The 23,925-nt window shown below is 45.3% G+C and overlaps 1 protein-coding gene across 1 annotated transcript in view; it reads right to left on the bottom strand.

The window, feature by feature from the left end:
* Positions 1-3,560: 3,560 nt before the first annotated feature.
* WNT8B (Wnt family member 8B) overlaps positions 3,561-23,925 on the bottom strand; it is a 62,911-nt gene continuing 42,546 nt past the window's right edge. Inside the window, exon 5 of the mRNA XM_084841856.1 lies at positions 3,561-7,205. Coding sequence (XP_084697982.1) covers positions 6,645-7,205 — 561 coding nt within the window. The 3' untranslated portion in view covers positions 3,561-6,644. The remainder of the gene's footprint in view (positions 7,206-23,925) is intronic.

The following is a 23,925-nucleotide window of genomic DNA, read 5'->3' as shown; positions in this document are numbered from 1 at the left end:
ACCCCCTCATCCCACTCTCCAGGGATCATCTCCAAATTCCCATCCCAATGTTTCTGGTAAGGAAATGTCTCTAAATTACTATAATCACCACTTCTCCTTTTTCTCAACCAACAGTAACAAACACCAACAGTCACTAAATTCTGTAGAGGAGAGGTTACTAGCACATCACTCTAGAGTGAGTCTTTACCACTCACTTCCTTGCCAGGCTGCTCAGCAAGTTTCTATAAGTCTCTGTGGAGCTTTTACTGTCCTTCCTGACTGCCGGGGCATCTCACCTTCCTTCACCTTGTCTTCCACAATGTCATGCTGAGGAACAACTCCTTTTTCATCCTGCTCCTGTAACCATGCAAATGGTGCCTGCTCTGTTCTCACCTGCTGGAGCAACTGTATAATTTTGGGGGAGTGCCCAGAGATCCCGACGATTACGCCAAAAAGTCTCTCCCTGATGTGTCTGAACTTAATATGATCGTGGGTGCACTAGCTGCTGGAGAGTGCCCCTCTGATCCCAGCTATTGGAGCTGTAATTTCTCATGCACACTTTGTCACCTGGTTGCAGACCAGGGAGCTCTTTTGTCAAAATGATGTTTTTGCAGTTGCTTCAGAGCTTCTTTCTTTCTTCATACATCTATATGGTCATGGCTTGTAAGTAATTTCTCAGTTATGAGTAGTGTAAAACATATTCTTCTTCCCATGAGCAACTGCAGGGGACCAGCCATTGTCCAGTGGTGTACTGTGGTAAGCCAATACTGCCTTATATACATTCCCTCTGCTGTCAGCTGCCTTTTTCATCAGATTTTTAACAGTTCGGATGGACCTTTCCACCACAGGACCATTGGACTGGGGGTAATGGGGACTTGATGTACTGTGATGAAAGTCCCAATCTTTTGCAAACTGCTTAAACTCTGAACTGGAAAACTGAGGCGCGTTGTCACTAAAAAGTTCACATGGAATTCTGTACCTTGCAAACATTGCCTTTGGGCTGGCTATCACTGATGCACTGCTTGTACCATTCAGACTGCACATCTCTGGATACAGAGAGTAATGATCAGTAATGATCAAGTATGTTTGTGAATTCCAAGTGAAGAAGTCAGTGCCTACCTTCTTGTATGCCCTCAGTGGGAAAGGGGGTGGTTACAGATGCTTTGCTTGTGGGATGGCTGGAACTTTAAACAAGTGAAACACCTTCCTACTGTGTTAATAATATCCTGGTTGATACGTGGCCAATACATGACCTCTCATGCCCTCTTCTTACATTTTTTAATTCCTAGATGACCTTCATGGATCTTTCTGAGCATTTCATGCCGGAGGATCCTTGGAATCACTACCTTGCTGCCTTTGAAGATCACCCCATCTATTACTGAGAGGTCATGCCTGCAGTTCCAGTACTCCCATAGGCTTGGATCACAGCTGCAGCGGTCCTGTGGCCACCGTTCAAGTATACGTTTTTTTAGGAGACCCATGGCCTCATCATTCTCCGTTTCCACTTTCATTTGCTGGAATTTCCTATCAGATATGGGGAGTGACTATACTATCAGATCTACATATGCCTGCACCTCCATGTCAGAAATATGCTTTGGGTGTAATGAAGGTTGTATGGCCCTGGACAGTGCATCTGCTGTGAACATCAATTTTCCTGGTGTGTAAAACACAGTCAAGTCATATTTTTGTAGTTTGAACATCATCTAGATTCTCAAAGTGCAGTCATTTAATGGCTTCTCAAACAATGCTCTCAGAGGTCTATGGTCGGTTTCTCCTTGCACTTTCTGTCCATAGAGAAACTCGTGAAATCTCTGCAAGCAAACAGGATGCCCAACAGCTCTTTTTCGATCTGGGCATACCTGGTTTCTGCCTCTGTCAATGCCTTGGATGCATATGCCACTGGTTGCCAGTAACCACCATGGTCCTGCATAATCACTGCACCCAGCCCTGACTGTGAAGCATCAGAAGAAATCTTGACTGGTTTGCCAGGGTCACAGAATTTTAACACAGGGGATTTGCTAAGTTCCTGTTTCAAGATGATCCATGCTTCCTCCTGTGGTGCATCCCAGAACCGATGGGCCCTCAAGAGAGACTGGAGGGAAAGAAGATGCTGCAATGGCTGCATGCCTACCTATCCCTCAGAGGGCACTGGTGGGAGCCTGTGGGGACAAGACCAGGAGTTGGCACTGTTCGGACTTTCAAGCTAGGGTATAGGTGGGCCCTCCTTTATGCTGAGGACATGGACCAGTCTGATATGGTGGCAGAAATAAAGGTGGCCATTAATCAGATGGTGGACAAGCGGCTGGCTGGATACCAGCTCATCTATGATTATTTGGTCACTGATGTGGAGGGAGAACATATTGAAGGCAGTGGATGAAGCTGGGTCTGTGAGCATTGGCTAGATTGATCACATATCCCACCTCATCATGAAGGGGCTCTGGGTTTGGGAAAGTGCCACTGCACTCTGATCAGCGTGTACCAGAAGATTTCAGGCTACTTCCACAACATCATCAAAGGCAGTCAGCTACAGCAGGAACAGGCAGAATTGGGCATCTTGCAGCACCAGATGGTCCAGGATGTAGGGACAAAGTGGAATTTCACATCACTGATGCTGGAGCACCTGGCAGAGCAAGTGAGAGTGGTGCATGAGGTGGCAAGGCTTGGGGATTTCTCTGTGCAAGATCCATTCATCCAGAAATCGGTGGGATGCCATATCACAGCTGGTGGAGGCCCTGAAGCCCTTCCTGGAGGCCAAAATCCTCAGCTCCAGCAATGCCCTTATCAGGTCTGGTGATCCCCACAGTCAAGTGTCTAGGTAGACAGATGGGCGAGTTCCTAGATTCTGGGGATCCTGTGGCAGGTAGCCACTTCAAACCAAAGGTGCATGGCATGATCCAGTGACTGAGGACAGGCATAATAGACCAGTTGGAGTTGAAAAGGGTGCACAGAAGAGCCAGGCAGAGGAGCAGGGTCCAGGTCCTGCAGGGCTCATAGCTAGATGGTCTCTCTAGGCATGGGTTTCCTTGCCTGAGCCTTCCTCCCCTTCTCCACCAACATGGTCTGCCAGCAGCTGATCAGAGATAAGAACTTTCCTTTGCTGAAAATCTTTTATCTCCCGTCAGCAGCTAATTGGAGATAAGAGCTTTTCCCTGCTTATCACTGAGAAATACCACCATTCCTCAGCTGATCTTCAGTCTTGCCCCAGGCAGAAAAGGGTTCCCCACCCCTGTCTTAAAGTATTGATGAAGCCAAGTCCCATGATAGATTTACATGATTTTGCTTTAGCAAGGAATTCTCACTACTAGGTGAGATATCCATGTAATATCTCCAGCATTACTTATCTTTAGAAATGTGGCCTTGTTTGGGGAAACAATGATAGTATACGTTTTCTAAAGGAAGATTTTGAATAGCATGTTTTAGTATGTGAGGGTCTTTTTATAAGGATAAATACCCATAAAAAATTTTCACAGATGGTCTGCCTTCTGTAAACCCAGACATTCCCAGAAGATTGTGGTTCTGTTTTAGGGTACTGCATGCTGAAATTTAAAATAAATAAATAAATAAAACTGCTCAGACAGCTAAATATTTAGAAAGCACTTAGCTTTCAGTTTATTTATTACTTTATATGCTAGATATCTATTGGCCCAGAAAAGGTTGCCAGATTCACTTAGGACCATTTTAATGTTGAAAATTAACAGCAAAAGCTGAAGTAGCATAGATAAATGAATGCCCTGGGGACTACCCATTTCAGTATATCAAATCCCATAGGGAATTCCCAATGTAACATGACACAAGTTGTGTTGCATATCCCATGCACAGCAAGGACCAAAAAAGAAAAAAAGGCTTTCTGTCCACAGTTACGAAGTTTTTATTAAGCCTAATGAAGCTATACAATCTAGACTGGCAAACAGTTATGTTTATATCACATTGTTCAATAAATAAACTTAAAAGTGCTTAACTCTCCTATTTACAACATAATTAAATATCTTACTGATGTTACCCATGCCATCTAAAGGGAATAATTTTGTAAGTAGCATTAAGGAGAATAAGAAGAGAGTTTTAATAATGTAAGTTTCATCCTTCATTGAAATGACTAGATTGGATATAGGATAGCAACTTCTTCTGTGCCCTCTCTCCATTTAATACCTGGTGATGAAAGGTTGGGGACTCACTCAGACAGTCTCTGTAGTGATTAAAAGCCTGTATTGAACACAGCTTTCTCTCCATGTGGACTCAAAATGTACTCATAATGAGACAAATATCTAAATGATTCAACTCAAGCATGGGCGGTGATTTTTCACACTCTGCTGCTCAACCAGCAGAGCAGAGGGCTTGTGCCAAACTGTCAACTGGCTCTCAGACCTACAGCTTTCAGGTGTGTATAAGGCCTAACCATATCTCAAGTTGTTTATCTTAATGCTTGGCAAATAATGCTTACAACATAATGCTGAGGATAATGTTCCTGTGATCAGTTCCTGGGAAGAAGCTGAGAGTTGCTGAGAACCATAAGGACAAAGAATACACACAACTGAACGCAAGAATGGATGTTCCAGATGTCCTGCAGAAGCATGAGAGAGTGAGTCATGGGATCTCTAAATCAGAATGTTTGTGACAGCAGCTGATTAAGAAGGTCAAATGGCACCCTGGCACTTTCCAGCCAGAGCCTCTAAAACCCTTATTCACACTGCACTGCACTGTTGAGAGCTGCAGAGATGATCAAAGAGGCAAAGGATTCCACTCAAAGACTAGTACAGAAGGTACCCCAGCCAAGAAGGGATGAACTGCTTAATGAAAAATCCTTGAACTTCTTATTGCTATAATACACTCCAAATATGAGCTAAGCATTGAAAATAACAATGTTTTTCAATGTGGTTAAAGTTTTTGGATCAAACCTTTCCTTCTCACAAGATTATATCTTTCAGAAATGCCATTTTTAGCAGAATGTTCCACTCAGCTGATTCCCCTTCCCCAATAAAATTTTCCATTGTGGAGAAGTGCAACTGGTTTTCTTCCTGAGTCAGTTTCTGCCAACTGAAGGCTTTCAAGATCATAAAAATATTTTTTTCTCAGAGGTAAATTTTTGCTCGTCCCAATCCAGCAGTAATAGTGAAATATCTCATTCCCACTTTATAATGAACAGGTGTGGGGAAACCTTGTTATGAGGGAGTAACTATGCCTTTTTTGTAAATATGGCTGGGTGAGTATAGCTGGGGAGCATGTGTCTAGGAAAGAAATAAATGCTCAGAGAAAGGGGTAGCCTTACTATTTAAAAAAAATAGTACTCAGTTAACATTGTAGCGTCACAGTATTACATGGGGTCTAACTGTCTAAGAACATTAATTATAAAGAAGGAGCAAAGAAAAGTTCATAAAATGGCACCAGCCATTTATTTGTGTCTGCCTCACTTCATTACTGATGTCGCTGTCACCAAGTGGCATGGCATCTCGCTCCCACAACAATTGCAAAGCAATAGAGAATATCCAGGGGTAAGTATTGCATTCATCAATTTGAATGCCAAGAAAATGTGATATCCCCCACTGCAGAAGAACTACACTGGGAGAAGATGTCTTGATCTTATGACGAAATGTGTAATAATTGTGCAATTATTGTGCAACAAACCAACCAACCCATAATCTGGAAAGGCTCTGAGAAATACAAGAATATTTTGTCTGATTTTATGGAATGATGTGTCCAGAAAATGATTTTTTTTCTTCTCAAAACATATAACAAATGTAAATGTAATGGAAGTATATATTCATTAGGGAGAACCCAAAATAAAGGTCATGTTCTCCAACCTTTCCCACCCTCAAATTTCCTTATGTTCCCTATCCCATCCACCACCACCCCTTTAAAGTTGTGTTCTGCTGCAGCTGCAAATGATTCTGGATTCCAATTCCCTCCTTTAATGTGCAGGGTGGCAGGCAGGTCCTGTTTCCAATTTGTCCTGAGCATTCAAGGGTTGTTCTAGGATGCCTTCTCAATGCACTCTTCTAAGGAGCCTCTTAACAATCAGATTTCCTGAAATAAAACTCTCTTAACTCCCTCCAGTCTCTGATCTGCTTATACAATAAAAAGGTAAATCAGATTCTGAAACAGAGGTCCCAGATGGGAAATGGGTGGGGTGCTCTTGGCACATTTGCTTCTGTAAACACAAACATGGTCCTGATCCTGGACATGCAATGGTATGTGGTGTTCAAGGCTAATGGCAAGCGCACAAAAAGAGGCTAAAGCATTCCTGGCAGTCCCTGCCTATGTAAACAAGGGCTGTGTATGACGAGCTGTTGCCTCTAAACTGTGGGTTCCCCAAAATGGGTAGACAAGCCTCTGAGGCTGGTGAGGATCCCTAAAATGGATGGAAGTTTCATAGCTTCTGATGGCCTCTGAGGTCTCAGCTAAAAGGACAGCATGCTGTCTTGCTTGGGAAAGAAAACTCTCAGGTTTAAAACCAAATTCATTCCACAATAGTCTATGGGCTTAGGGGTAGCTTCATCTTTGCTAGAGCTTCTGTGAGCTTCTTCCCTATGGGCATCCCAAAGTGGGTTAAGTACTAGATAGACAGAGGCTTCCATCCATAAGTCTATCTACACATGGAAGATAAAGCAGAAATGAGGGAAATTGTGGGAGGTGGTGATGGAGCAGGAAGTTGTTAGGGGTTGGCAAGGGCATTAGGGCTGCTTCCTTTTGAGTTTGCGGGTAGCAGGACTGCCCCCACTGTGCTCCCGCTTCTCTTTACGGACACAGTAATATTTGGTAACACGCTTGCGGCACTGCTCACAACGAACGGCACAACACCAGTGGAACTTGCAGTTGCAGCTGGACACCATTTCAGCTCGCTGTTCCTCCACAGCTAGCCCACAGTCCCCACACAAGCGCTGGCAGCTACGCTTCTCCCACTTGCTCAGGGCCTTGCCCCTCTTCAGGCACTCTCTGCCCTCAGTTCCCAACAGACCCAAAGTCTTGTTCTCCAGGCAGTAGTCAGGTGAGTCTTCTAGATGGACTAGCTCCTTCTTGGAGATGGAACTGAAGGTTTCTGCAATTGCCCCCCGGCTGGCAGCACTGTTGCCTGCCCCTTGGAGTAAGTCAACCTTCAGTCCTTTGTGATACTTCTCCTTCAAGTATGTCCCCACTTCTCGAAACTCAGGCAGTTGCAGCCAACAGGTCTGGGTAGTGCAGCTGCCAGATACTCCATGACATTTGCAGGTCCTCTTCATAGTCCCTTTCACTGCCTAGAGATGAAGAAAAAGACAGGATGAATATTACACAGCAAAACAAGGTGGACAGGATGCCGCTTTATTAAGTGAAGTTGTATATCTAGAACTGGAGACCTCCTCTGAAACCCATCTTATTTTCTAACTGAAATCCATCTTAATCCAGACAAGATGGAGGTACTGTGGGTTGGGAAACCAACTACTTTGGATGGAGGTTTACAACTGGTTTTAGATGGGGTTGCACTCCCCCTGAAAGACCAAGTGCATAGTCTAGGCATCCTCCTGGACTCTGTGCTAACTGGGGAAACCCAGGCGGCTATGGTATCCAGGAGTGCATTTTACCAGCTTAGGCTGGTACGCCAGCCGCAAACCTATCTGGAGAGGACAGACCTTGCCTCAGTTATCCACACACTAGTGATGTCCAGGCTGGACTACTGTAAGGCGCTATACATAGGGCTGCCTTTGAAGACGGTTCAGAAAGTTCAGCTGGTACAGAATGCGGCCACCCGAGTATTGGTGGCAATTCAATCATATAATTCCTATACTGTGCCAGCCGCACTGGCTACCGGTGTGTTTCCAAGTCCGATTTAAAGTGCGGGTTTTGACCTTTAAAGCCTTAAACAGTTTGGTACCAAGTTACCTGAAGGACCGCCTTCACCCATATCAGTCTGCCCACACTTTAAGATCAGAAAGACAGGCCCTTCTTATTTGCCCACCCGTGAGAGCAGTGGGTGACCACACGTGAGAGGGCCTTCTCTGTAGTGGTCCCACACTTTTGGAACAGGTTGCTATCGGAGGGCCCCCCGCTCCATCATTGCCTGCTTTTAAGAAGGCATTGAAAACATATTATTTTACCTTGGCCTTCTCTTGATATGATTGCTGGTGTTGCTGCTACTGCTGTTATTGCTGTTGCTGCTGGTGGTTTTATTGTTGGCTTTTATTATTGTTTTTATTGCTATTTTATTGTGTTTATGTTTTTAGCGTTTTTAATATTTTAACTGTTTTTATGTATTTCATTGCAAAATTTCGGCTTAAATTAAAGAATGTAGGGAAAACCACTAAACCATTCAGGTATGACCTAAATCACATCCCTTATGAATATACAGTGGAGGTGAGGAATAGATTTAAGGGATTAGACCTGTTAGACAGAGTGCCTGAGGAACTATGGACGGAGGTCTGTAACATTGTTCAGGAGGCAGCAACTCAATCCATCCCAAAGAAAAAGAAATACAAGAAAGCAAAGTGGCTGTCTGAGGAGGCTTTACAAGTAGCTGAAGAAAGAAGGGAAGCGAAAAGCAAGGGAGAAAGGGGAAGATATATCCAACTGAATGCAGAGTTCCAGAGAATAGCAAGGAGAGACAAGAAGGCCTTCTTAAATGAACAATGCAAAGAAATCGAGGAAAACAATAGAATGGGGAAGACTAGAGATATTTTCAAGAAAATTGGAGATCTCAAGGGAACGTTTTGTGCAAAGACGGGCATGATAAAGGACAAAGAAGGCAGGGGCCTAACAGAAGCAGATGAGATGAAGAAGAGGTGGAAAGAAGAACTATACAGGAAAGATCTGAATGTCCCTGATAGCCATGATAGTGCGGTCACTGAACTTGAGCCCGACATCCTAGAGAGTGAGGTCAAGTGGGCCTTAGGAAGCATTACTAACAACAAAGCTAGCGGAGATGACAGTATTCCGGCTGAGCTATTTAAAAGATGATAATCCTAAAAGATGATGCTGTTAAAGCACTGCACTCAATATGCCAACAAATTTGGAACGCTCAACACTGGCCACAAGACTGGAAAAGGTCAGGTTACATTCCAATTCCAAAGAAGGGTTCAAACTACCGTACAATTGCGCTCATTTCACATGCCAGCAAGGTGATGCTCAAAATCCTACAAGCTAGGCTTCAGCAGTATGTGAACCAAGAACTACCGGAAGTACAAGCTGGGTTTTGAAGAGGCAGAGGAACTAGAGATCAAATTGCCAACATTCGCTGGATCATGGAGAAAGCAAGAGAATTCCAGAAAAACGTCTATTTCTGCTTCATTGACTACGCTAAAGCCTTTGATTGTGTGGATCACAACAAACTCTGGCAAATTCTTAAAGACATGGGAGTACCAGACCACCTTACCTGTCTCCTGAGAAACTTGTACAAGGGTCAAGAAGCAACAGTAAGAACCGGACATGGAACAACCGAGTGGTTCAAAATTGGGAAAGGAGTATGACAAAGCTGTATATTGTCGCCCTGCTTATTTAACTTATATGCAGAGTACATCATGAGAAACGCCAGGTTGGATGAATCACAGGTTGGAATTAAGATTGCTGGGAGAATTATCAACAACCTCAGATACACAGACGATACCACCCTAATGGCAGAAAGCGAAGAGGATCTAAAGAGCTTCTTGTTGAGGGTGAAAGTGGAGAGTGCAGAAACTGGTTTAAAACTCAACATTAAAAAAACTAAGATCATGGCATCTGGCCCCATCACTTCCTGGCATATAGAAGGGGAAGAAATGGAAGTAGTGACAGATTTTATTTTCTTGGGCTCCAAGATCACCGAAGACAGTGACTGTAGCCATGAAATTAAAAGATGCTTGCTCCTTGGGAGGAAAGCTATGGCACACCTAGACAGAAGAAGCAGAGACATCACCTTGCCGACAAAGGTCTGTATAATCAAAGCTATGGTTTTCCCAGTAGTAATGTATGGCTGTGAGAGCTGGACTATAAGGAAGGCTGAGTGCCGAAGAATTGATGCTTTCGAACTGTGGTGCTGGAGAAGACTCTTATGTGTCCCCTGGACTGCAAGGAGGTCAAATCAGTCAATCCTAAAGGAAATCAACCCTGACTGCTCATTGGAAGGACAGATACTGAAGCTGAAGCTCAAATATTTTGGCCACCTAATGCAAAGAGAAAACTCCTTGGAAAAGACCCTGATTAGGGGTGAACGAAAGTCACTTACCTTTTCTCGCAGCTTTTTCGCGGTGGGGGGGAGCGCTTCGCTGCTCCCCCCGCGAAGTTCAGGCCAGGGGGGGAGGCTTCCCGCCTCGCCCGGCCGAAATTCAGGCCGGGTGGGGAGGCTTCCCGCCTCACCCGGCCGAAATTCAGGCCGGGGAGGAGGCTTCCCGCCTCACCCGGCCGCGAACACGAAAGTAAAAAAAAAAAAAAAAAACGTCCCCTGATAGGCTACGTGACGATTCACGTAGCCTATCACGGCTAGATCTGGAAAGTCAGCCGTGATAGGCTACGTGAATCGTCACGTAGCCTATCACGGGTGACTTTAAAAAAAAAAAAAAAGCGCGTACGGGAATGGCGGCTCCCTATGGGGGCCGCCATTATCCGTACACACTTTTTTTTTTTTTAAAGTCACCCGTGATAGGCTACGTGACGATTTACGTAGCCTATCACGGCTGACTTTGCAAATCTTGCCGTGATAGGCTACGTGAATCGTCACGTAGCCTATCAGGGGACGTTTTTGTTTTTTTTCTTTCATTGCAATGGCGGGGGCGGCAGCCGGTCGAAAGACCGGCTGCCGCTCCCGCCCCGCTCGAACACCGGACGAACCGCCAGCCGGACCCGCTGCCGGGAGGGACATTCAGGGAAGGTAAGTCCCGTCCCGGGGGGGGGGCGGGGGGGGCGGAGGATTTCTCCCCGAAACTTGTTCGGGGGGCCGAACACGTTGGCGCTCGGCCCCCCGAAGTTTCGGGGAGAAATTCTCCGCCATCCCTAACCCTGATGCTGGGAAAGATTGAAGGCAAAAGGAGAAGGGGACGGCAGAGGATGAGATGGCTAGATAGCATCACCGAGGCAATGAATATGAACTTGAGCACACTCTGGGAGAGAGCGGAGGACAGGAAGGCCTGGCGTGCTATGGTCCATGGGGTCACGAAGAGTCGGACATGATTTAATGACTGAACAACAACAACAACAAAGTTGCCTTGGGAGGGCTTCTGCCCTGAAAGGCAGCCAACAAATATTGTAAATATATAAATATTTTCTAGCTTTGCAACTATTTTAGGAAAGTATTTAATGAGTTGGCTATTGTCAGAAACATTCTTCTGTTTTCCAACTTAAATGTATGGATGGCCTGTAGTAATTAATTCTTGGAGTCATCAACCTAATCAACTCAAATATTTAACCCTTCCTGCTGTTTTGTGGTGTACTCTAACCCTGTGCTGTATGCATAGATTTGAATAATAACCCTCTAAGATCTACTTCATTTATTAGGTGAGTGGTGTGGTTGCCACTCAAAACTAGTTGTGTGGAGGTTGACATAACGCTTTAAGCAGTTTACCATGTGGATTAGGTAACTGGGTGGAAAGTCTACATGGCAGCTTCCTTGTTGCCAGTCTCCACATACCAAGTATGGAGACTTTCAATGTTGCAGGGCTAATCCATGTAGTCATGCACTTACACATCATGTAGCAGCTGTGTAGTAGAGCCTCTCCATGCAGAAGTGGGGGGAGGGGGTCAGCAGCAACTGACAACACTTGTTACACAATCATGTACGAAACAGGTGCCAGCCTCCTTTTTTGCTAAGCTCAACGGTCTAAGCTTTTAATCTCTTCTCATAAAGCGGGTTCTTCATTCCTGCAATCATTATTACTTCTTGCTCCTACTCCAGCTTGAATTCTTCCTTCCTGAACAGGAGTGACCAAACAGGCCACAGTATTTCACATGGGGAATTTTGTATGGGAGCTTTTAAAAAAATGCTTTAAAAATTCTTGTGAGAGATCCCTCACCTAATATGTCCAATAAGTGTGTTTACTGTGTTTTTTTTAACCCCGCCCCCCCCACACACACACTTAAAGGCTTACCCAAGATGCCCAGGTTTATTTCCTCCTCTGTAAGATCAAGCCGATGAGCCCAAAACTGATCACAATAATGCTCACCTGTCAATCTTACTGTATTTAATTCCATTCCCACTAGTCCAGTTTACAAAATAATCCCATCCACATTTCCTGCCCAGTTTAAAATGCCTCCATTGTGAGCATGTTTTGCCTGTTTTATTTGCCACTCCCAGGTCACTATTGAACAGTAAGAGATCAGAGCCCTCCACCTATCCAAAGCTCTGCTGGCAAGAGCCTGGCAGGACAGGAGGAACAACGCAGGCAATTTCGCCTCCCATTCCTCCTACCCTCCCCGCCAAATTTAGCTAGACAGGCGCTTGAGCTGATGTAGCTGACTTACTGGTGGTGGGCAGGGATGGCAACAGAGAGGCCATAAGTTCTCTGCCCACCACACTGCCCCCTATTCACCCTCCCTGAGCTGTTACCACCACGGAAGAGCAGCCACTGCCAGAGGGTGGGGTGGGGGAAGGGGGAAGCCCAATTTTGGAGGGTCTACGGCCTCAGGAAGGGGCAGCCAACATATCCTATGATCTCCCAGGGGCCACAGGACTGCTCTGTGAATCTCCCATGACAGTTTTCTAAGGATCTTGGTAAGTTACAGTTGAGGCCATGTCCTTTTATTGGCAAAATGCCCACTAAATGATGCTTGTTCTTGTTCATCTTTCTATGCACATATTTTCATTATTGTCCCTTTGGTTCCAAGTCTTTTAAACATGGCATTCTTTGCCTCTTTTCTTGCTAGCATGCAAAGTTTGAAGTGAGGGTAGGGATTGGTGTAATTAGTGCTGTGCCGAAAATTTCTCCCACTTTTTTTCTGACCATTCTTATTCAATTTGATAGAAAAGAAATTGCTTTAGAAAAGGAGAAGAAATTTCGGATAAATTCTCATGGATTAGGTTTGGGGTTCTTGTGATTATTTTACTTACAAGGTAATTGTGAGGCCTGTAGCCTCCTCAGCTACCCTCACTTCAATTAAAGCCATCATGAGGAAGAAATCATGAGGCAATTTCTTCCATGAGGCCTTTTCAGTTCAGGAAGTGCAGGTGACCTGGGAGGCTGTAGAGCAATGGAAAGATGTTTAATAGAGAGAGAAAAGACACAGCACTCTTGGCCACCTCGTAGTGATTAGGTAAGCTTAAAAAACAAAAGAAATTCAAAATTCTGCCTCAGAAAAGTGGAACCCTCAACATATTTGATGTTATTGTGACTTGCAGGAGCAGTGCAATAAACCATAAACCCTTAGGAAAAAAGAAAGAACCTGTGCTACAACCCCTGCCAATAGTGAGCCCTGTCTGTGAGACACTGTTGGAGAATTTCTCCTCCCCTAGGAGAAATTCAGTGAAATCCCCCCGCCCCGCCCCATTTCTCTGCCTACAAATGGCCTCTGGAGAATTTTGAGAGGCCATTTGCGCACATCTCTAGGTGTAATGGTTTCTAATGTCACGGATGAAAATTTGCAGGTTTCCCAAACAAAGCCTATTTACCTCACTCTTAATTTCAGCAATCCGAAAGAACCTTCCCAGTCTCGCCAGGAAAGTGGTTTGGGAAGAAAAAATGAACACGCAAACAGAGCTGAAGAACTGTGGGATTAATCTCCCTGAAGCCCCTTGGGCTTGAAAAGCAGGCCATAAATCTTAAAAATAAACAAAAGTAGATAATAGAAAACATTCTAAGGCCCCACAATGCCACCAGCAATTACAGAATTGGAAGGGACCTCAAAAGAGTCAGTGTTGTTTATTAGTTAGAGTACTGGAATACAACTTGGGAGATCCGGGTTCTAGCCCCCACTCAGCCGTGAAGTCACTGGGTGACTGGGTGACTTTCAGCCAGATGCTGACTCTCTGCCTAACCTCCCTCACAGGGTTATAGTGAGGATGAAATGGAGGAGTACTATATAAGCTGCCTTTGGTTCCTTGGAAGAGGAAAGGAGGCAGGATATAAATGTAGTAATAAAATTAATAAAAGAAAACATCTAGTCACCACCTGCCAAAGCAGGAATTCCAATACAACACCCCTCATATGTGATCATCCAGTCTAAGTAATGAAGGAGCATCTACTATTAATTACTCATGTTCTCTTATTCATTCATTCAGGATATTTTATACCCCACTCCTCCATCTAAGATCCCCAGGATGACTCACAAGAGAAAATAAAAAAACAATAAAATCAATAAACATAAACAATAACATATTATTAAAACACAGCAAACAGAAAACCAATAAAAGCAGTGTTAAAATCAACAGTTCTAAAAGGTCTGGAGAAGCTAACAGGTTTCCATCTGGTGCCAAAATAACAACAAATGACAAGATGAAGCTCCCTGGAAAAGAATTTTCCAAAACTGGGGCACTACATAGAATCATAGAATAGTAGGGTTGGAAGGGGCCTACAAGGCCATCGACTCCAACCCCCTGCTCAATGCAGGAATCCAAGTCAGAGCATCCCTGACAAATGGCTGTCCAGCCTCGTCTTGAAGGCCTCCAGTGTGGGAGAGCCCACCACCTCCCCAGGTAATCGGTTCCATTGTCGTATTGCTCTTACAGTCAGGAAGTTTTTCCTGATGTTCAGCCTGAATCTGGCTTCCTGTAACTTGAGCCCATTATTCCGTGTCCTGCACTCTGGGATGATCAAGAAGAGATCCTGGCCTTCTTCTCTGTGACAACCTTTCAAATACTTGAAGAGTGCTATCATATCTCCCCTCAGTCTTCTCTTCTCAAGGCTAAACATGCCCAGTTCTTTGAGTCTCTCTTCATAGGGCTTTGTTTCCAGTCCCCTGATCATCTTTGTTGCCCTCCTCTGAACCCTCTCCAGTTTGTCTGCATCCTTCTGAAAGTGTGGTGCCCAGAACTGGACACAGTACTCCAGATGAGGCCTAACCAGTGCTGAGTAGAGGGGAACTAGTACTTCCCGGGATTTGGAAGCGATGCTTCTATGAATCCAGCCCAAAATAGCATTGGCCTTTTTTGCAGCCACATCACATTGTTGGCTCATATTCAGCTTGTGATCGACAACAATTCCAAGATCCTTCTCACTTGTAGTGTGGTTGAGCCACGTATCCCCCATCTTGTAACTGTGCATTTGGTTTCTTTTTCCTAGGTGCAGAACTTGGCATTTGTCCCTATTTAATGTCATTCTGTTGTTTTCTGCCCAGCGCTCCAGTCTATCCAGATCACTTTGAATTTTATTTCTGTCTTCCAAAGTATTAGCTATCCCTCCCAATTTTGTGTCATCTGCAAATTTGATCAGCATTCCCTGCACCTCCTCCTCCAAGTCATTAATAAAAATGTTGAAGAGCACTGGGCCCTACGGTAGACTGAGCCCTACGGTACCCCACTCGTTACCTCTCCCCAGTTTGAGAAGGTCCCATTGATAAGCACTCTTTGAGTCCGATTCTGTAGCCAACTGTGGATCCACCGGATCGTTGTTTCATCTAGCCCACTTTGAGCTAGTTTGCTCATCAGGATATCATGGGGCACTTTGTCGAAAGCTTTGCTGAAGTCGAGGTATATGATATCTACAGCATTCCCACGGTCTACAAGGGAGGTTACTTGATCAAAAATTGAGATCAGAATTGTCTGGCAGGACTTGTTTTTGACAAATCCATGTTGGCTTCTAGTAATCACGGTATTGTTGTCAAGGTGCTTCCAGATGGATTGCTTTATGATCTGCTCCAGAATTTTCCCAGGGATTGATGTCAGACTGACTGGTCTGTAGTTCCCAGGTTCCTCCTTTTTACCCTTTTTGAAGATAGGGACAACGTTAGCCCTCTGGCACTTCCCCCGTCCTCCATGATTTCTCAAAGAGAATAGACAGCGGTTCTGAGAGTTCTTCTGCCAGTTCCTTTATGACTCTAGGATGCAGTTCATCTGGCCCTGGAGATTTGAACTCATTCAAAGTAATGAGGTGTTCCTTGACCATATGCCTGTCGATCTCAAGCTGCAATCCTGCCCCTTCAGCCTGTACTTCGCCTTTGCCAGGGGGGTCATAGACCCTCTTTGGGGAGAAGACTGAGCCAAAGTAGGAATTGAGCACCTCTGCCTTTTCTTTGTCATCTGTTATCGTTTTGCCATCCTTATTTAATAGCTGAACCACTATTTCTTTCCTCTGCCTTTTACTATGCATGTAGCTGAAGAAAGCCTTTTTGTTGTTTTTAACATCCCTTGCTAACCTCAGCTCATTCTCAGCTTTAGCCTTCCTGACGCCATCCCTGCAATTCTGTGCTATCTGCCTGTACTCTTCCTTTGTTACTTGGCCTTCTTTCCACTTCCTATATGTGTCCTTTTTTGTTTTCAGGTCATCCCTAAGCTTTTTGTGAAGCCACATTGGCTTCTTCTGTTGTCTTCCACCTTTTCTTCTTGTTGGAATTGCTTGTGATTGTGCCATTAGAATTTCCTTTTTTAAAAGCTCCCACCCATCTTGGACTCCTTTTCTCGCTACCACAGAGAAGACCCTCCATCGTCTCCAACTTCTTCACTTCTGATAAGAGGTAAACCTGGAGAAAGATCTCTGTGGTAGATCTTAATGTATGGGCAGGCTTGTGTGGGGGAAGGTGGTCCTTGAGATACCTGGTCCTAAGCAGTCAAGGCCAGCATTTTGAATTGTGTTTGGAAACGGACTGGGACAGAGCCAGTGTAGCTGTTTTATGATGCTCATGATATGTTCCATTCACCCATCCCAGTCAGTAGTTTAGCTGCTTTAGTTTGAACCAAGTGTCATTTTCAAATAGGTGAAACCAATTGTGAGTGGAAGGGAAACCAACAGGAAAAACCAATGACAGTTTCAAAGACATTATAGAAATCCAAAGAGAATGTCATAAAAGTATGGATAACTGTGCCCAGGCATATCTCTGTCCAGGAGGAGTCTTGGCTGGTGCACTAGCCTTAGCTGATGAAAGGTGCATCATGCCACAGAAGCCACTTGGGTCTCCCGCTACCTCCCAAAAAAAAGGCTGGATCTAACAGCATTCCCAGACTGTGAACCTGATCTTTCGGGGTGGGTGGGTGAAATCCCATCCAGAATGGGCTGCCCCTCCCAGGGCAGACAAATTACTACCAACAGTATCCATGTCTTGTCTGGATTTAGCCTCAGTTTGTTGGCTTTCATCCAGTCCATTACTGATTCCAGGTACTGGTTCAGCAATCCGTGGTATCGCATGAATTGGATAAATAGAATTCGATGTCATCCATATATTGATGACACCCAGCTCCAGATCCCCAGATAACTTTACTCAGTGGTTTCATGTTCATGATAAAAAGCATAGGGGACAATAGCATAACTGCAGGACACCACAGCAGAACAACAGGGGGCAGAACAACCCATCCCCAGTACCACCTTCCCTCCCTATTCATAGTAAGTAACTGTAAATAAATAACTTTAAAGAAATTCCCCACCTTCTCCTACTAACAACTAAGTTTTCCAGGTAAACAAACCCAATAATAACAACAACAACAACAACAGCCACTTACGAAGGTAGAAACCAGCAGGGTGTGGGGGCTATCAATTGTATTGCACTGAGTGCCACATGTATGACTAACTGCCTGCTGGACAGAAGTCGTGGGTGTGTGCCCAGTGTAATGAGCTCCTGGCTCTCAGGGAATACGTTCGTTCCCTTGAGGCCAAGGTTGCTGACCTGGAGAAGCTAAGAGAGGCAGAGAGGTTGGTGAACGAGACCTTCAGGGACCTAATAGCTATGTCCCACTCCCTGGGGGACAGCAACTCTGTGGTCACAGAGAGTGGGGGTCTCGGGGAAGGAGGGCATCATTTTGAGGAAGAGGGAAATGATCCCTTGGAAGGGATCCATTCCTCAGAAGATGAGCAAATATTGTCTTGCACCAAACATGTGCCTCTGGGGGGTGCCTCTGGGGGGGCGGAGGGGGGCTTGTGGTAGTGGAAGATTTGATCATTAGACACATAGACAGCTGGGCTTGTGATGGGCGTGTAGACCGCATGGTAAATTGCCCACCTGGTGCGAAGGTTGCAAATATCACATGCCATCTAGATAGCCTGTAAATACTGCCAGGGTAGAGTCAGTGGTCATGGTCCATGTTGGTACCAACAATGTGGGGAAATGTAGTCATGAGGTCCTGGAAGCCAAATTTAGGTTGCTAGGTAGGAGGTGGAAATCCAGGACCACCAAGGTGGCTTTCTCTGAGATGCTACCTGTTCCATGTGCTGGGCCAGCTAGACAGGCAAAGCTGAGGAGTCTCAATGCGTGGATGAGATGGTGGTGTAGGAAGGAGGGGTTCAGATTTGTTAGGCACTGGGGAACATTTTGGGACAAACTGGGCTTGTATAAGAGGGACAGGCTCCACTTGAAGCAAAATGGAACCAGACTACTGGCGCTAAACATAAAAAAGGTGACAAAGCAGCTTTTAAACTAAACTCTGGAGGAAAGCTGACAGGAGCTGGGAAGCATCCGGTTCGAGTTAAATCATCCCTAGGGTATGAAAATGAAAAGGTTCTCGATTGCCCAAATGTAGAAGGGGAGGAAATAGGCCATGAGTATATGGCTGGACATGATAGCCAACCAAAGAGGCCTAAGTGAGCCTATGTACACCAGTTGCTAGGGAACATGGGAGGGAGGGTGCTGTTGCACTCATGCACTGCTTGTGGGTTCCTCATTGACAGCTGGTTGGCCACAGAACAGAATGCTAGATGAGATAGACCCTTGATCTGATCCAGCATGGCTCATCTTATGTTCTTATGATCTTAAGTGCCATAGCAAAATATGTCAGGGTCATCTGGGGAGGGACACCTTGTCTAGGTGTTTCTATGTAAATGCTAAAAGCCTTGGAGCCAAAATGGGTAAGTTGGAGTGCCTGGTTTTAAAGGACAACCTAGAGCCAAACTACAAGAGTGAGTTAGTGTGGAGGGACAGCAGTTTGAGGTCCTTTGCAACACATAATGTCATTGCCAATCTGCAGCCAACCAGCAGCTTCCCTCTTGAAAAACCGCATTTTCGGAAAGTCCTTTTACGCCATATTTTTTTACTTACAGCGGCTTCCAGGTAGTTGAGCTGCAGTGTGCCCCATCCCTCTGCATTAAATCCTGGGCATGCCTCTGTGACATGACTGTGACTTGGCAATGACATGGTCAAGGGGTGGGGCTTCCCCTCCCCCCCTTCACTCTGGGCTCCAAATCTAATTTAGTACTAGGAATGTGCCACTGGGAGTAACTAGCCTTCCTTTTCAATTCATAAATGCGCTACAGTGCTGTTTCTGCCATTCACAATTGCGCAGTTGTTGCCCCCCCAATTCACTCTTTCAATACTGGGAGTACCAAGCCTGCCTTTTCAATTCATAAATTTTTAATTTAATTGGTCCTAGATTAATTTTTTTCAGAGGGAGCCAGGTTGGGGATCAAATTTGCTGGAACAGTGCCAATGGGCACCATGTTGGGGAAGTAAATGATTATCTGCTCTCGCATATCACTAAGCATGGAAAGGGGGGGGGCTGCAGAAGGAAGTGAGTCTGTTGTTCTCAATGGGCCTGCATTTCTCATTCATAAAAGTGCTACGGAGCTGTTTCAGGGCTCAGAGGATCTACCTTTTATCTCCCATTCATAAAAGTGTGGGCAGGAGAAGGAGGTTTAGTTCGTGGTTGGGAAGTGGCAGCAGCAGTGGCAGCAGCCCTGCTGCTGGCTCCAGAGCATTTAGGGAAAACTACTACATTCCTCCCCCATGAAACTTCTCAGAGCTGAGGAGCATGAAGAGGGATGGGGAGCAAGCCTCTCTCACTGGCTGAGCAGCATCTATGGGGTTGATGACGTTCACTTCTACTAGCGGGGCTCCAACCATTCAACCCCAAAGTAAGGCAATTTCAACTGCACTTTGACCTTTGAAAAGCAGGTTTTTAGGTACTGTTTACTCCACTTTTCTTGCTTCATGTGCTGCTGATAGACCAAAGCCAATTTCATGAAAATCTGATTAATATCTCAACATGCTTCTCATTCCATTTTCGTGTAGACCCCTCTCCCCCCTAATATAGCGGGCATTATGGAAACCTGGTGGAATGGAGCAAACCAATGGGATATAGTCATCTCTGGATATAAACTCTACAGGAAGGACAGGGAAGGGCATACTAGAGGTGGTGTCACTCTGTATGTTAAGGAGGGCATAGTGTCGAGCAGACTAGAACACCTAAAAGGGGCAGACTCTTCCACAGAAGTGCTGTGGGTGACAATACTGGGCTCCAAATCTAATTTAGTACTAGGAATGTGCTATCGTCCCCCAGATGAGGAAGTGTTGTAATAATGGGTGACTTCAATTATCCCCAGATTGACTAAATATGTTCCAGTCACAACAAAAAGTTAAATTTCTTGATGCCCTAAACAACTGTGCCCTAGAATAGTTGGTCATAGAACTGACCAGAGGAGAGGGGACCATGGATTTAATCCTAAGTGGTGTTGCCCAGGACCTAGTACATCATGTAAATGTTGTTGAACCAATTGGAAACAGTGGCCACAGTGCTATCAGAGAGAGAGAGAGAGAGAGATTTCAGAGGAAAATTGCAAAGGAAATATAGTCACATTTGTCTTCTAAAGAGGAAACTTCTCTAAAATGAGGGAACTGGTGAAAAGGAAGTTGAAAGGGGGAGTCAAGATGGTTAAATCCCTTCAAAATGCTTGGAGGTTACTCAAAACAACAATAATAGAAACTCAGCTGAAACGTATACCATAGGTTAGGAAAAGTAGCACCAAGTACAAGAAGTCACAGGCATGGTTAATGAGCAGTGCCAAGGAAGCTATTAGAGAGAAGAAGGCTTCCTTCAGAAAATAGAAGTCTTGCCCAAATGAGGAAAACAAAAGAGAGCACAAGCTTACACAAAGGCAGTGCAAGCAGACAATAAGAGATGCAAGAAAACATTTTGAGGAGCATATCACTAACAACATCAAGACCAATAATAAGGAATTCTTTAAATATATCAGAAGCAGGAAACCAGCTAGGGAGGCAGTTGGACCGCTGGATGACCATGGAGTTAAAGGAGTACTAAAGGAGGACAAGGAGATTGCAGAGAAGTTGAAGGAATTCTTCTTATCGGTCTTCACTGCAGAAGATATAGGACAGATACCTGTGCCTGAACGGATATTTTCAGGAAGGGAATCTGAGGAAATGAGGCAAATAGTGGTGACAAAAGATTAAGTTCTCAATCTTATTTATAAACTGGAAGCAAATAAGTCACCGGCCCAGATGGTATCCATCCTAGAGTTCTCAAAGAACTGAAATATGAAATTGCTGATCTTCTATCCAAAAATGCAACATGTTTCTTAGATCAGCCTCTGTCACAGAGGACTGGAAGATGGCCAATATAACATCAATTTTCAAAAAGGGATCCAGGGGGGATCCAGGAAATTATAGGCTGGTTAGCTTAACAACTGTTCCAGCTAACTTGGTTGAAAGCATCATTAAAGATAAAATTAGTAAGTATATAGAAGGACAAGCCCTGCTGAAAAAGAATCAACGTGGCTTCTGCAAAGGTAAGTCCTGTCTCACTAACTTTTAGAGTTCTTTGAGAGTGCCAGTAAACATGTAGACAGGGGTGATCTAGTAGACATTGTTTACTTGGACTTCCAAAAGGCTTTTGACAAAGTCCCTCACCAAAGACTCCTGAGCAAACGTAGCAGTCATGGAATAAGGGGAGAGGTCCTCTTATGGATCAGAGCAGAGAGTGGTAAATAAGTGGTAAATTCTCCCAATGGAGGGATGAAAATAGTGGGGTCCCACACGGATTTGTTTTGGGAGCAATGCTTTTCAACTTGTTCATAAATGATCTGGAATTAGGAGTGAGCAGTGAAGTGGCCAGGTGGCCAAGATGACACCAAATTATTTAGGGTGGTTAAAACAAAAAGGGATTGTGAGGAGCTACAAAAGGATCTGTCTAAGCTGGGAGAATGGGCATCTAAACGTCAAATGCGGTTCAATGTAAGCAAGTGTAAAGTGATGCACATTGGGGCAAAAATCCCAACTTCAAGTATAACCTGATGGGATCTGAGCTAGCAGTGACTAACTAAGAGATCTTGGGGTTGTGAGTAGGGATGGCGGAGAAATCCACCACGGACTCCAATGATTCCACGGAGTCCATGGCGGAATGGACTGCTCGCCCCTGCCACCCCGTGAAGGCCGGTCGGGACAGACCCTACCTGGCGGCGGCCAGTCCAGGTCCGTCGTCTTCGTTCTGCAGCCATCCGCTGCAGTGGACGCCATTTGCATCTCTGCCCTTGGTCGTGATAGGCTATGTAAATATTTACGTAGCCTATCATGGCCAAGGGCAGGGACGCAAATGGCATCCGCTACGCCAGACGTCATTTGCGTGGCAGTGGCCGGAAGTCCCGCTGCGGCCGGGCCCGGCCGGCAGCTCCGCAGACTTGCCGCAGAGCCGGCCAGAGGGGATTCTGGGGGGAGGGACAGATCGCCTCCCGCCCCGTGGACCCCCCCAGTGGACTGGTGAGTCTGTTTCATACACCCCTAGTTGTGAGGGACAGCTCAATGAAAATGTCAACCCAGTGTTGTGGCTGTTGTAAAAAAAGGCAAACTCCATGTTAGGCATAATTAGGAAAGGACTTGAGAATAAAACTGCCAGTATCATACTGCCCCTATACATATCTATGGTGCGACCACTCTTAGAATACTGAGTCCAGTTCTGGTCACCACACCTAAAAAAAGATATTGTAGAGCTGGAAAAAGTGCAGAAAAGGGCAACTAACGTGATCAAGGGGCTGGAGCATTTCCCCTATGAGGGAAGGATACAACAGCTGAGATTGTTTAGCTTGGAAAAAGGGTGAGTAAGGGGAGACTTAATAGAGGTCTCTATTATGAGGCTATGGAAGGACAAGACTCTCCAGTGGTGGTGACCTGCAAGGTGTGTGCAATGTTTATTTTCTTGCCTGAGAACAACATGGCCTACACCTGCAACAAGTGCAAGTTGATCACGCTGCTGGAGGAAAAAGTAAGCGGACTGGAGCGGCGACTGTCGACCCTCCGGGGAATAAGAGAACACGAAGAGTTCTTGGACAGAATGGGGGAACTACAGCAGCAAAGGGCAGACCAGAAGCTTGAAGAGCAACAGCAAGATGAGGCAGTGGGAAATGCTGAGGTGAAGAAAAATGGAATAGAGGATACACCTTGGAAAAGTGTGACAGTTAGGAGAAGAAGAACTAGACGCCACTCTGCACCAGTGGAAGCAGTGGAGCTGTGGAACTAATTCCAGGTACTTGCAGATGAGACTGGAGGACAGCCTGCAGAGGAAGAATCACAGGGGAACCTGCATGAGAGTGAGCAAGAGGCTAAAAGTCAGTCAAACAGAGGCGATGAAACCCAGGCCTACAAGAAGAAGAAGAGAAGAGTGGTAGTAGTGGGAGACTCCTTGCTGCGTGGGATCGAGACCCAAGTATGTCGCGAAGACCCATGGACTCGCCAGGTATGTTGTCTCCCGGGAGGACAGATTAGAGACGTGACTGAAAGGTTGCCTGCACTCATAAAGCCCACTGACAGGTATCCCTTTCTTCTCATCCATGTGGGAACAAATGATACCGCCAAGCGGAGCTACGAAGAGATCACATCAGACTTTGAAGCTTTGGGAAGGAAACTCAAGAACTTTGGGGCCCAGATAGTTTTCTCATCCATCCTTCCAGTAGTTAGAAGAGGGATAGAAAGGGAACGAAAAATACTCCGGGTGAATGACTGGCTACGAAGGTGGTGCCGACGAGAGAGATTTGGATTCTGGGACCACGGGCTATACTTCCTGGAAGATGGGCTGTTGGCAAGGGATGGGTTGCACCTCACAAAGGATGGGAAGAATGTGTTTGGCCACAGCATAAAGAACTTCATCAGGAGGGCTTTAAACTGAATCCTATGGGGAAGGGAGATGTAATGTTGGGGGTAACGATGGACATAGGCGCATGC

The sequence above is a fragment of the Heloderma suspectum genome, chromosome 3 (assembly GCF_057233095.1).
Source record: "Heloderma suspectum isolate Gila_16-S chromosome 3, 16-S_ref, whole genome shotgun sequence".
NCBI lineage: Eukaryota > Metazoa > Chordata > Lepidosauria > Squamata > Helodermatidae > Heloderma > Heloderma suspectum.
The sequence above is the reverse complement of the archived record's forward strand: the minus strand, read 5'-3'. Positions and strand labels throughout refer to the sequence as shown.